Here is a 15,483-nt window from a genome sequence, read left to right on the forward strand (position 1 = left end):
AAAAACGTTCAGCATTCAATTCCATTCCTATTTAAGCCTGACACTTTCAGTGTGCTTTGTCTACCTCAGCTGCCTAGTAAGACTTACCTGGACTGGGTCTGTGGAATAATATCTAAGATGATTTTGACAGCTTCTATTTTGATGATTGCCTTTGCCTACTCTGAGTCAGGTAACAACAATGTTGCTTAAATACAATGGTTTGATCTGATCATTTTTGTCAACTCAACATAAGTGAGTCAACAAATGATGTAACATGACAATGATCTTTATCCACTAATTCAATTTAAATGCCATTTCAGAAGACTTCTGTTATAATGGGAGCCATTGTGGTAAGTACCTAGCTTTTAGTTTAACTACTGCCTTATAAACATTTTGTGGAGGTTAAACAATTAATTGAACAAAAGACAAACTTTCACTATCTGTGAACTTTCACATCTGTTTTACAATGATGTATTCAATATATATATATATATATATATATATACTATACACACACACACACACACACACACACACACACACACACACACACACACACACACACACACACACACACACACATAATTATGTATAATAACACAGTAGCCTCCACAGAATATATACAAATAATGTGTTTTATGTCATATCTTAAGGTCCTTATGCATGGGGAGATATCTTTCCATCCTGCCACCCCTTGCTTGAAGAGCATCACTCTCCCATCAACCTGGACTATCAGATGACTAGAAATGACTCGCTGGAAGTATTGCATCTAGAGGGATTTGATACTGCCCAGACAGGTCAATGGAAACTTAAAAACAATGGACACTCTGGTAAGCAAAATGTACACTGTTTAATGCTGTTTGGTGTGTGTGTGTGTGTGTGTGTGTGTGTGTGTGTGTGTGTGTGTGTGTGTGTGTGTGTGTGTGTGTGTGTGTGTGTGTGTGCGTGCGTGCGTGCGTGCGTGCGTGCGTGCGTGCGTGCGTGCGTGCGTGCGTGCGTGCGTGCGTGGGTGGGTGGGTGGGTGGGTGGGTGGGTGGGTGGGCGGGCGGGCGGGCGGGCGGGCGGGTGGGTGTGTGAGTGAGTGAGTGAGTGAGTGAGTGGGTGTGTGGCATGTGCATGTGCATGACAGTGCGCACGTGACGTGCGTGCATGTGTATGTACTTGTATTACTATAGTTGTGAGGCCCAAATGTCCTCACAAGTATAGTAGAATTTGAGAAATAGACATTGTGAGGAAAGTTTTCCTGGTCCACAATTAAAATGGTTGTTTTGTGGTCAAAAAAGAAAAGAAAAGAGAAAGATTCAGGCTTAATTTGTAATTGTGCTGCTGTCGTGCACGTAAAATAGCTGATCTTCAAGCTCACAACACGCAGCGCTGACACATTGTGAGTTGTAGATCGTCTGTTTTTGGGGCGCGACACTGGCACGCAATTAAACTTGGGCAGGGTTACAAAGAGAACAAAATTGTATTGCATTTACCGTGTATAATATAAGTTTGCGTGTGTGTGTGTGTGTGTGTGTGTGTGTGTGTGTGTGTGTGTGTGTGTGTGTGTGGGGGGGTACATGTGTACATGTGCACAGTGGTTTTGGAGGTTGGCAGTGGCATGTCAGTAAGCGGTGGAGGTCTCCCTGGCGTGTATCACACCATGGAGCTGCATTTCCACTGGGGAAGCCCGTCCACTAACGGCTCAGAGCACACAGTGGACAGACACAGATACCCAATGGAGGTACGGTATGGTGGTGGGCAGTGGTGTAAAAAGTATTCACATGTTTTAAGTAAGTAAAAGTATCAATACTGCAATGTAGAAATACTCTGTGACAAGTAAAAGTCCGGGATTCAAAGTTTGCTTTTTGAGTAAAAGTACAAAAGTATTGGTATCAAAATGTACTTAAAGTACCAAAAGTAGAAAGTACTTGTTATGCAGAATGTCCTGTTTCACAAGTTTTCAAATGTATACAAATCTTTTTAAAATAGCAGATCTACGATGCGACACATTGTGAGCTTCTAGATAGGCTATTTTCAAATGGCTGAAGTGGTTATAGTAACTTAAGTTTTCAAATCATTTTAGTGGAGTAAAAGTACAATATTTCTCTCTGTGATGTAGTGGAGTAGAAGTAAAAGTACTGAAAATCGGAAATACTCCAGTAAAGTTTAAATACCTCAAAAGTGTACTTAAGTACAGTACTTGAGTAAATGTACTTAGTTACTTACCACCACTGGTGGTGGGTGGACACACCCTCTCTACACAGCCACCACCTGCTGCTTTATATTGATCGACAAAGCCTTTTGAAAACTACAGATGTATGTAACCCAGACTTCCCTGTAACCTGTGCGTCTAATTATCACTGGCAGATGCATATAATCAACATGAAGGCCATTCATCCCAATTTGTCAGCTGCCTTAGATGACCCAACTGGCCTTGCAGTTCTTGGATTCTTTATTGATGTAAGTTGAAATCTTTTTATCTAACCACAAGGTTGTTGTTGTTTTGTTAAAAGCTTAAAGCTCTATGTTCTGATTGTAATTATTGTTTGTTCAGTAACATGGGGGTCTCCCCGTCTCCCCAGCTCTTTAATAAACAGAAAATACATTTTCAGGTGGGTTGCCAATTTCAGCCAATCAGGAGAGAGAGAATCTATTTACCTGTTTCAATTTTGTCTGCTAATTTCTTTGCGTCATCACTTCCAATTGCACTTGTTTATCCTGTATCCTGTGTATGGGTTCTCTCTCCTGATTGGATAAAATTGGTATCCCGACCTGAAAATGCAATCTGTTTACTAAAGAGCTGGAGAGACGGGAAGATCCTGTTAATGAACAAACAATCTATAGCAGTGGTTCTCAAGGTGGGGTTTGAAAACAGCAATCTACAAGCTCACAACGCGTCGCCATGCCATGCATTGTGAGCTTAAGATATGCTATTCTTGAAAACATTTTGAACATTTTCGCCTATAATGTCGTGCCCAAAACAGGATTAAAGTGGCTAACTGAATTGGTTTAATTATGTACAGTTGGAACATCATTCTGCATACAAATCTATCTTTACCTTTTTCTAACTTTTCTTGCAGCTTGTTTATGTAGAGAATTCACACTTTGGACACATAGCCCGAAAACTGTCTTCTGTTGCTTACAAAGGTCAGAAGAAACACAAATAATCAACACTGCTTCTGGTTTTATTGCTTATGTGTAACTTAGGCTATTTGTGTTTTTGTACCTTTTTCACAAGGTCAAGCAACTTCGATCAAGCCATTTCCACTGATTGGCCTTTTGCCTGAGAATAATATGACCCAGTATTACCGTTACCATGGCAGCCTGACCATTCCACCTTGTTCTCAAGTGGTCTTGTGGACCATCTATGAAGTACCCACATACATCTCATGGACACAGGTGGGTACCTCGCTCTATAAACAACTGAGCAAATACATCTATACTCCCCTAGATTATAATATAGGCAGCTGTCCTTAAATTCCTGCCCCTTTCAGAAGCAATGCTGAAAATCTTAACTGTGAGGTGATTGCCCATTATTCTGGAGGGATGGAATGTCAAAAGATCTCCATCTGCGCAGATTGATTTAGATTTTTGGAGATGAGAACAATAAAATTAAATAAATAGTAGAACGACTGGAGAAACAAGAGAAACCATGGATGGACCATTTTCAAGCAGCTTGTGTCTCCTAAATTGATCTGTCAATGAAATCTAAACTTTCTTTATAAAATGTCTCCCCTGGGCCCTCAGCACCACCTCTAATAGACAGTCTCAGAATTATTTGATGAGCCCTTGTAGACTTATTGATTAGTAGCACATCATCATTTTAGCATTGTTATGAAGAACTGGGTTCTTCAGTTAGTAAATGTTCTTTATTTCTTCAGTTTGACCAGTTTGCCTCTGGAATATTCGCCACAGAGAAGGATGCAGAGGATATGACTCCACTGCAGAACAACTTCCGACATGTCCATCCCACATTCAGTCGCATTGTCTATGCATCCAAAGATGCCAAACTCCTCACCGGCATAGCTAGTCAATTCTGTAGTTCAGCTTTATCAGTACTTATATTTCAAATAGCTTTGATGAGAGAATTTATCTGTGGGCTTTAGCGTTATGAGTTAATCCTTCTAAGTCGGCCATACCACCCAAGACCAAAACATTTATTTTAAAAGAAAATGACAGATGCCAGAGGTAGTGTAAATGATATGTTTTTGTAAAATAACAACAACAACAACAAAGTATTAATCTCTATGTTCATTGCTACAATATAGTGTTTGTTCAGTAGCAAGGGTCTCATCTCTCCAAATATTTAGTACTAAATAGATTTTGTGCTAAATACCAAATACCTTATTATTTTATTTTATTGAACCTTTGTGTTGTTTTTAAGTTGTGTATGTATTTGTATCTTGTTTTTGTTTCATTTTTATTCATGATGCATCTATGTGTACTGGCATAATTGTATTGCTGATATATTGCTGATATGATAAATAAAAACAATTGATAACAAAAAATAAATACCAAGTACCAATTTTATCCAATCAGGACTCCAGAGAGGATCCCACAAAGATAATTGATCAGCTTATTTTTTTTCCATCACTTCCAATTTCACCTGTCTGTCCTGTGTCCTGTGGGAGTTCTCTCTCCTGATTGGATAAAATTGATAAAAATATATCCCGACCTTTATTAAGTGACTGGGAGACCTCTGCTACTGAACAAACATCTAGCATTGATTATTATCAGAATACACTAACACTTGTTTTAGCAAAAAAATAAAGTCAGAAACCAACAGCACTTTGATTCACTTATTGTTTGTTTGTTTATATCACTCTGTTCCCCTCAAAACAAAATTCATGTGATTCGGTTTTGTTCTTCAAAATTATTCTTAATAGGTTGGACTCTTGTTTCCAATAAACACGATAGTCTTTGATCCAATTTTCTGCTTTTCTTTGCTGTGGAGAGGATGCTGTAATGGTGTCCGTGTTGCCTGGTCAGACATAGTTCATATCAGGTTTGAGGGACAGTATTGTTAAGAAAAGTAGCAGAGGTTTTAACCACATGACAAATAGCAAATATAGCTGCAAGCAGCGATAATATGGGGCCAGGAGAGAGAAAGAGAAATGATAATTCCTTTAACAGGTCAGTTCATGAAAGTCCTTGCGGTCTTGTTTCCAATGAGTGCCTGTGAGCAATTAGGGGTTAAGAGTCTTGCTCAGGGACAAATTTCATTTCATCGACACATTTGCTGACCTGGCCTGGAATCGTACCTGGGGCAACCAGAGTCTCTGGCTCCCTAGGCGGGTTCACTAACCACTCAGCTATGGCCACCCCTCAGAGAGAGAGAGAGAGAGAGAGAGAGAGAGAGAGAGAGAGAGAGAGAGAGAGAGAGAGAGAGAGAGAGAGAGAGAGAGAGAGAGAGAGAGAGAGAGAGAGAGAGAGAGAGAGAGAGAGAGAGAGAGAGAGAGAGAGAGAGAGAGAGAGAGAGAGAGAGAGAGAGAGAGAGAGAGAGAGAGAGAGAGAGAGATTAATACGGAATAGATTGAAGAGACATAGAGAGAGACAAATGGAATAGATTGAAGAGACAGAGAGAGAGACATGGAAACGGAATAGATTGAAGAGAAAGACATGGAAATGGAATAGATTGAAGAGAGAGAGAGAGCGCCATGGAAACGGAATAGATTGAGTCATGTTTTTTGCATTTCAACTTAAATGAGTCTGCATCAAGTGAGGCTTGAACCAGCAACCTTGCGATCGTGAGGCACTCTTAGGTAGCTGCAACACTACCTATAGTGCTATAGCTTTGTCCAGGCTGATATTGTCTGTTGAGGATCACAAACTCTTGCCTTCCAAGCCCCTGTTTCACTAACACTAAGATCACTCGTTCACAAACCATTTACCAATGAAGAAATTGTACATCTCCTCAGAACCAAAATTAGTGAAAGTAGCCGATCTACAAGCTCACAAACCATTAAAAGTTGTCAGATTGTACATTGGCTATTTTCACAATGAAGTATGTTATACATTGAAAAAACATACTCTCATTGCTATCTGAAAAGTTGTGAGATTGTAGATCAGCTGTATGTAAAAAACACTCAATTAAGTATTTCATGTTATCTTTAACAATTGCAGATGTATTCATTGATAGTCATGTTGTGTGAAATGCAACTTGGATGAAGTCTGCACCAAGTGAGGCTTGAACTGGTGACCTTCAGGTTGTGGGGCACACATTTAAGCGAGAAACCACCAACAGACAAGAACCTGTGAAAAAGGAGATCACAGAGATCATACAGTTTCACGCAAATAGCTGAAAAATCCTGGGTTTAAGTGTTTTTCAAACTGCTCAAGATTGCGGACAATCTAAGGGCGGTGCTTACTGGTCAACGTGATAGATGTGTTCCTCATTAGTCAAGGCACATGTGTAAGCAGGTCTAATGGCTGTCGGCCAAACGAGGCATGACTTTTGCCTGTTTAAAGTTTCAATTTTCAAAAAATTGCTATAGCGCCCCCGTTTGACCAATTAGAGTAAGATTGGTTTCAGTGATATTTGGAATGGCCCTTTACATTTCTGCAAAGTTTCAAAGAATGGTAAGTCTGCATGTATGTGTTAGGGGCAGATGAATAATTGTCATAAAACTGCAATATTCATTGGCTCATTAAAACTTCATTTTTTCACTTATGGAAGATATTTTGCAAACGTTTTTTGGTATAGGTCCAAAGTTCATGTGTAAAAAGTTTCGTGCAGATTACTCAAAAATCCCAGGAGGAGATAGGTTTTAACTGTTTTTCATATAATTCCAAATGGTGGGAGATCTAAAGGTCAGAGGTCAAAAGTCAGAGGGTGAAAGTTGTTCAGCATGAGGAGACGCATATGTGTATCCAAGTTTCATGGCTGTAGGTCAAACAGGGCATGAGTTGTACCTGTTCAAAGTTGGCATTTTCAATTGAATGCTATAGCGCCACCTTTGGACGAAAGATTGTGAGAATTATTTTTTGATCGTTTTTCATGACCATCTACCATATGGCCGAGTTTCATAAAAAGCGACTGCACGGTTCAGCCAGAACTGCCAAAAGTGGCAGAAGAAGAAGAAGAAGAAGAAGAAATGGAATAATGCGAATAACAATATGGGTCCATGCTGGAAGCCTGGCCCCATAAAAATAGCACCTCTACAAGCTCACAGCACAGTGCTAAGAGATTGAGCTGGTTATTTCTGCTGTTTTAAAATACATATTTTGTATTTCTTTTTACAATTTTGAAACATTTTCGCCTACAGTGACATGCGTGTAAAATGCTCTGGCAGAGGATTATATCAAATACTGTACTGTATACTGAAAGGTAACTGCTATAGTGCCTGCCATTTTATGTGTCCATATGGTTTTGTTAAATTTAAAAGAGACAAAATTTGAAAATAAACATACAAGTTACTTGCATACTTTATTATTTTTGAGGACCTAGTCTAAAATGAATAAAACGTCCGAAATTGCATACTAATATAGTGACAGGAAATTATATCAAGTGAGAAGGACCCCTGATGAACCTAGCTGCTGCATACTAGCGTTAGTATCTCTCTTTATGTCAGTATCATGCTAGTATCATGGTCAGTATCATGGTCAGTATCATGGTCAGTGTCATGGTCAGGATCATGGATAACATTTTCAATATTTCAATATTTTCAAATTTTTCATTGTAAAAATTGTGCAAATGTCTTTTCAAATGACATGAAACCAACCTGACTTCAGAATTTATATTTTAACAAACCTTAGTCATCTTGCCAACCCTATTTTGTCACTGACCCATATTTTTGACTTTATACGCATTTAGTTAAAAATGTGTAGATATAGTTTTTATTGTATCATATTGTAATACAGCAAGGAAGGATGGCTTAGATCGAATGTGAATGGCCAATAGACACTCCGTGTACACTGTAAAATCGTCAGTGCTAATTTAACTCCAGAGTGTACACCGAGGATTTTAGTGTAGTGTTACGTGCGCTCCGCTCAGAGGCATCAGCTGAGAGCCCATACTGTCCATACAGTTTATTCATCCTTACCCCCCCCCCCCCCACCCCCCTACTTCTGGTTATACCATCCTCCTCCTGGCACTGACTCTGAGAGTAGAAGCTACATAGAGGCCACTCTGTCACAACATTGTCCAACATTGTGGGACAGAGGTCACTCTGTAGTGTGAGGGAGGTAGGTTGTGAAAGACATACATGATGTCCACTTTTAGGGGAAATGCTTTGAGGACAAAAAGCAAGTCACCTTGCTTTTGTGCTTATGCCAGAAATCTCTCACAGTACTGGCAGAACAATTTGGGAGAACTGCAGCATCTTCTCCATGTCACATTGCACCGCACTGCCAGAGATGGGCGGAAATACAACTAAAAGTATTTGACACAAATTACAAATACTGTGTCAAAAGAATGTTGTAACAAAGACATTAAATAGAGGTGGTTGGATTCAATTTAATGTAAATGTCAAGTCAAAATGCTGTCTAAAATGAGTTTATTAAAGTGTTTTTTAAGTCAGGTGGGAAATTGCTGTTTTTTGAAAGAAGAGTTCAGTTGGTGATACTAGCATGGAATTTGGCACAGCTAACCTTATACCACCCTAATTGAAGTGTATTAACTAATTTTGCTGGGGACTCCCTGGAACCCCCTCAAGGACCCCTGGGGGTCCCCAACCCCCACTTTGAGAACCACTGCCATAGATGACAGGGAACAACCATAGGAAGCACCATAGATGACAGGGAAGCACCATACAAAGCACCATAGATGGCAGGGAAGTACCATGGGAAGCACCATAGATGACTGGAAAGCACTATGACTATAGGAAGCACTAAGCACCATAGATGACAGGGAAACACCATAGGAAGCACCATAGAAGACAGGGAAGCACCATACCATAGTAGAAGACAGAGACGCACCATAGGATGCACCATAGAAGACAGGGAAGCACCATAACAATTGTTCTACCCCAGATTGGTCTTTTATTGCTTTTTAGTTGTTCTTAAATGGTGGAGTTATTGGACTTTTAACTGGAGGCTAACATACAAAACAACACTTCAACAGAACAACAGAGTAAACTAGACGCGTCGCAATTCTGGGAAATTGCAAAGTGTGGTTGCACCGATGCCGGTCGCGGCCGCCGCTGCCGGGACTCGAGGGAAACGGCGGGAGGAATACCGTCGGAGGCTGCGCAACGTGCCATTCGAATCGGGTGCCGATCGGATCCCGCCTTCGTGATACGTGCCGTTTTGATTTGAGGAAATAGGCCCCTCCCACTAAATAAATAGGCCCCTCCCACAAATGTAAGGGGCCAATCATATTGTCACCTCACTCCTGAGATCGCTTTTATTTCATTTTGAGAGGATTGATCCCCCCAAAAATCCTGTTTTTGCATCAAACGGTTACGTTTTGTGCATTTGTGGCGCCCTGGGTCAAAGTGGAAATGCTTTTGGGGATTTGTTGAGTAAACCACCCTCAACTCTACTCCGCCTACTCTACACACCCTCTATCTATCTCAGTAACTGAGACCGAATTGGCCAGATTCGGTTTCAGTTACTAAGGTGGTGACTGGATTTGAACCAGCACACTCCTACAAGTTATTCTACGGATATCAGTCAATTTATCCGTTGCCCCAAGTTACCGGGGACACTTGACTCGAGTGGGAATCGAACCCACTCAAGTCAAGTCAAGTCAAGTCATGTTATTGGACAGAAGCTCTACCAGTTGAGCTATGCTGTTGGCTGAGAGTTACAGGTTTCCTGGTGGTTTTAACTTGTTTTTCTAGAAGTTAGTCTGCAAAGGGAAGCATCACTAAGGATATCTGTCAATTTATCCTTTGCCCAAAGTTACCGGGGACACTTGACTCGAGTGGGAATCTAACCCACTCAAGTCAAGTCATGTTATTGGACAGACGCTCTACCAGTTGAGCTATGCTGTTGGCTGAGAGTTACAGGTTTCCTTGTGGTTTTAACTTGTTTTTCTAGAAGTTAGTCTGCAAAGGGAAGCATCACTGAGGATATCAGTCAATTTATCCGTTGCCCCAAGTTACCGGGGACACTTGACTCGAGTGGGAATCGAACCCACTCAAGTCAAGTCAAGTCATGTTATTGGACAGACGCTCTACCAGTTGGGCTAAGCTGTTGGCTGAGAGTTACAGGTTTCCTGGTGGTTTTAAATTGTTTTTTTTAGAAGTTAGTCTGCAAAGGGAAGCATCACAGTAAAGACACCAGTGGGATTTGAACTCATGGCCTCTGGATCATGAATACTGCGTCTCAACCCATTGAGCTAACTGTTGGCCAAGAAATACAGCCTTCCTGGTGCTTTGACTTGAACAACAAACAAGACAAATACATATATTTACAAATACATAAGTTTGTCACTACCGAAACGAAAGTTAAATCCGAAAAAATCACTAAGTGTGGAGGCCAAAATCGTCCCCCCAAAAACCTGTTAGGAGTACGTTTCAGGCAATTTAGAGTTGATTGGTAATATTACCGAAAATAAAATTACCAATCAACTCTAAATTGCCTGAAACGTACTCCTAACAGGTTTTTGGGGGGACGATTTTGGCCTCCACACTTAGTGATTTTTTCGGATTTAACTTTCGTTTCGGTAGTGACAAACTTTCGTTTCGGTAGTGACACAATGGTGAAAAAATAAATGTACTAAGTCCAGAGCTCGATGAATGTTAGGGACCAAAAAAAGTCACTACAAAGTACTACCAATCAACTCTAAATTGCCTGAAACGTACTCCTAACAGGTTTTTGGGGGGACGATTTTGGCCTCCACACTTAGTGATTTTTTCGGATTTAACTTTCGTACCAAAACGAAAATTACCAATCAACTCTAAATTGCCTGAAACGTACTCCTAACAGGTTTTTGGGGGGACGATTTTGGCCTCCACACTTAGTGATTTTTTCGGATTTAACTTTCGTTTCGGTAAAATAAATTTACCAATGAACTCTAAATTGCCTGAAACGTACTCCTAACAGGTTTTTGGGGGGACGATTTTGGCCTCCACACTTAGTGATTTTTTCACATTTAACTTTCGTTTCGGTAAAATAAATTTTACCGAAACGAAAATTACCAATCAACTCTAAATTGCCTGAAACGTACTCCTAACAGGTTTTTGGGGGGACGATTTTGGCCTCCACACTTGGTGATTTTTTCGGATTTAACTTTCGTTTCGGTAAAATAAATTTTACCGAAACGAAAATCACCAATCAACTCTAAATTGCCCGAAACGTACTCCTAACAGGTTTTTGGGGGGACGATTTTGGCCTCCACACTTAGTGATTTTTTCGCATTTAACTTTCGTTCCGGTAAAATAAATTTTACCGAAACGAAAATTACCAATCAACTCTAAATTGCCTGAAACGTATTCCTAACAGGTTTTTGGGGGGACGATTTTGGCCTCCACACTTAGTGATTTTTTCGGATTTAACTTTCGTTTCGGTAAAATAAATTTTACCGAAACAAAAATTACCAATCAATTCTAAATTGCCTGAAACGTACTCCTAATAGGTTTTTGGGGGGACGATTTTGGCCTCCACACTTAGTGATTTTTTCGGATTTAACTTTCGTCTCGGTAAAATAAATTTACCAATGAACTCTAAATTGCCTGAAACGTACTCCTAACACGTTTTTGGGGGGACGATTTTGGCCTCCACACTTAATGATTTTTTCACATTTAACTTTCGTTTCGGTAAAATAAATTTTACCGAAACGAAAATTACCAATCAACTCTAAATTGCCTGAAACGTACGCCTAACAGGTTTTTGGGGGGACGATTTTGGCCTCCACACTTAGTGATTTTTTTGGATTTAACTTTCGTTTCGGTAAAATAAATTTTACCCAAACGAAAATTACCAATCAACTCTAAATTGCCTGAAACGTACTCCTAACAGGTTTTTGGGGGGACGATTTTGGCCTCCACACTTAGTGATTTTTTCGGATTTAACTTTCGTTTCGGTAAAATAAATTTTACCGAAACGAAACATTTTCCTGATTTTTTTGGGTAGGCTAGAAAATTGGAAAAATGGCAAAGACATTCTTTGATTTTTATTCTGGGATGAAAGATTTGGAAAAAAAAACTATTTTGAGCTTTTCTCAGTGTCAGTCCCAAATCAAAAGAAGCCAAAATACTAAGCAGAATATCAGAAAAATTGAGCATTTTCCTGATTTTTTGTGGGATAGAAAATTGAAAAAATGAAGCAATACGATACGATACGATACGATACAACTTTATTGTCAGCTTTCACCGAAATTTGCTTTGTGTCCATGACGTCACCTTTCAAGATACAGGCAGGACATACACAATACATTACACAAAGTACATTACAGGACATACATCACAGAAGCAGACAGAAACAAGCAATGTTTTATTTAGGTTCTGAAACGAAAATCAGTAAGATAGACTTGAGAAGTGAATTCGAATTGAATCTCAGATTATACTAAGATACCTTCACAGGGCCCGGGGGATCTTAGTATAATCTGAGCTTCAAATTGGAAGTGAATATTTGAAAAATTGAGCAATATCTAATTTGGGGTCTGAAAGGAAAATCAGTAAAATAATTGTTTAAAGGCAGGCTTACAACTACATACTTACGCCTAGTAACCTCATTCATACTTTAAAATGTTCATCTTACTCTGGACATGTTTGCCTGAAAAGGAATCTTTGAAATGTTTAATAGTTTTAGAATTGTACTCCTTTAAAAGTTCAGAGATTTAGAATGGAGGTCGATGGACGAATTTGGGACCTCAAAAAAACACTTTCACCTAGAAACTCCATTCACAGTTCAAAAATTCCACCTTACTGTGGACATGCATGCTTGAGATTTTTTCTTTTGAAATCATTTGTAGTTTTGGAGATATTTAACTTTAAGCGTGAAGGGTGCTATTTATTATAATTATTGCACAGTGTTTGGTATGCACCCTGACCTTCATTCATTCAGCTCAGGTCCTGCTGTGGAGGAGACCTGGCAGCCACTGATTGGCTAGGCACCTTCAATCAGACTGGACCAATCACTGAAGAAGGCCTCCTATTTAAGAGCTGTCAGCAGCTGTGTGCATTGGCAGTGTGTAACATGCTGGACATGGTGTTACATACTGTCCATGGAGAAAGTTTGGTCTAAATGTGGTGTCCAAAGGTTTGGTAACACCACGTTCTTGACATGCACCCTCCTGGAATTGTTGAACCCGCTCATGTTCTGTTTTGGTACATCCTGTTTGTGAAAATGTTGAACTTGCTAAGAAGACATGTTAAAATGAAGAGTTTCGGGGCAGGCTTCGGCTGACCGATTGTTCGATTACTTGTTAAGCAGTTTGATTTGATTCCTCCATAATACAACTCTGTTTGTGATTTTTGCCTATAGAGCTACCGGCACCAGTTTCTTGTACAAAGCCAACTTTTGATATAGTTTAGATTTAGAGTAGTTAGATTAGAGTAGAGTTCTCTTGTAATTTTCATTTTTGTGTAGATAAGGTTAGTAAGAGGTTTAAAAGTAAGGATAGGTTTAGCTTGGTTTATTTGGTTATTGCTTTGTGCCGGGGCTCATTTTCTGTGTATGTCTAAAAGTTAAATTCTTGTCTTGAAAATTGTCTATTTGCAAATTCATTGTATGTGCAAATTCATTTCAAACCTAAAAAGAAACCAAAGGAAGGTCATACAATAAAACACCATTTCACTTGCCAACTTTATGTCGCAATCCTTCACTCCTAGACTATTACAGCACTAGACCCCATGGAGACAGACACATGCTGATTTGCCATTTCCAGGATTTGATTTGAGTCATGAGTCCCAAGACTCAAGACCCATAAGAGTCTTGAGTCGAACGCCTTAGATCCAAGTAGGCATCAAATTTCTCTTTTGGGCCTTAAGTCCCAAGACTCAAAGGCCCAAAAGAGAAATTTGATGTCTACTTGGATCAAATGCGTTCGCGGGAGTAATTGGTTCGACTCAAGACTCTATTGGGTCTTGAGTCGAACCGATTACTTAATATTTTGGACACAGCTGGTTTCTGCCCGACAGCACAGCTATACAGTAGGCTACTACTGTCAGGACTTGACTGTGACACACTATGTAGGGGAAGAAAACTGATTATTTGTATTGATAATTTATCATTTGTATATAAACGCAATGAGATTATTCTAATGATGCTTAATCTCTAAATATATTATTTTGTGACAGTGTGAATACCAGACTGGTACATTTTTGTATTTAACTGAATAAATTGTTCAGTTTGATTACAATTCATATTTATAGCCTTATACAGTTTCCATACTGTTAGCTGATACATAAAGATGTTCCCTTAATTGTGTCTTGTGTCTCTTTGTGATTACAGTTGGTTGATGAACCATAATTATTGTATTTTAGTCATGTTTAATTCTTGGTTATTACTCCATCAATCGTTCTGTTTTTGTTGCTTAATCATTTTAAATAACGCTCACCTTATCTTAACTGAAGCGTTTGTTGTTCCCTTCAGATTGTTGTGTTGACATCCGTCACATCTTAAATAAACAGCTTTTAAAAAGACGTTTCGTGTATGTGTGTTTGGGGTATGTATGTTTGATTGAGTGTTTAACCCTCTTTTTGGACAGACTGACTAAAAAGACAAAAAACTGCTGTTTGGACGTCATCTAGTGTCCATCAGCAGACACTACATCTGTCTGAGGATATGGGTGTAAAATGTATTTCAGATGTCCCGGTGGAAAAGTGACGCATGTGCATACTCTCTATTGATTTTATCCCACTGTTAGGGTTGTTTTATATATTTTGTTTAAGACTTACAGTAGGCTGCCTTGCCCCACTGGAATAAACAGTGACTGATATGAATTAATAATATACTGGACCAACGTAAAATGAAGAATACCTTTTGATGTCAGTGACATTTTATTACAAATGAAAATAAAAATAAGAAACAGTGCAGTATACGTTTTCGTATAGCAGCAATTTTGCATGTACAATATAAATATAAATATATTGTCTGTCGGGCGGAAACCTCATTATGGCCAAAACTGTAGGGGTGTGTTTTTGGGACGAGCGTTCCGCAATTGTAGATAAGCAAACTGAAAAACAGGCTAACGACTAGCCTCAGTTAACAGGCTGAACCCGCTGAAGCTGCGTGATGCTATCAGCAAAGATGGGTAATTTAGCAAGATACGCATTCTCCGGTTTACCTCCCGTTTCTGCGTGACGTAGGTGAACACGCCTTTTTAGGAGACCGGAAGCAAGTTGGAGTCCACCTACGTCACGCAGAAACGGGAGGTAAACTGGAGAATGCGTATTGTTACTGCACTGTTTCTTATTTTTATTTTCATTTGTAATAAAATGTCACTGACATCACAAGGTATTCTTCATTTTACGTATGGTCCAGCATATTATGAGACCAAAGAAGTACATATTCACAATACAAGGTCTATTAAACTGGAAGGCTCATAAAGCACTAAGCTTGTTTAACAATTAGATCCCCACGCACATTAAACATGATTGTATATTACATTCCCATATTAGGAGACGAACC

At 39.4% G+C, this 15,483-nt stretch overlaps 1 protein-coding gene across 1 annotated transcript; it reads left to right on the forward strand.

The window, feature by feature from the left end:
• Positions 1 to 117: 117 nt before the first annotated feature.
• car15 (carbonic anhydrase 15) lies at positions 118 to 14,312 on the forward strand (the record flags this gene model as incomplete). Its single annotated transcript, XM_084047163.1, has 10 exons — positions 118 to 169; positions 633 to 809; positions 1,560 to 1,705; positions 2,332 to 2,424; positions 3,045 to 3,111; positions 3,203 to 3,363; positions 3,846 to 4,019; positions 12,916 to 13,059; positions 14,151 to 14,166; positions 14,305 to 14,312. 10 exons carry the CDS (start codon positions 118 to 120, stop codon positions 14,310 to 14,312), a joined length of 1,038 nt encoding a protein of 345 aa, XP_083903289.1.
• Positions 14,313 to 15,483: the final 1,171 nt, after the last annotated feature.

The sequence above is a fragment of the Gymnoscopelus microlampas genome (assembly GCF_963454915.1).
Source record: "Gymnoscopelus microlampas genome assembly, chromosome: 21".
In the NCBI taxonomy this organism is placed as follows: Eukaryota; Metazoa; Chordata; class Actinopteri; order Myctophiformes; family Myctophidae; genus Gymnoscopelus; species Gymnoscopelus microlampas.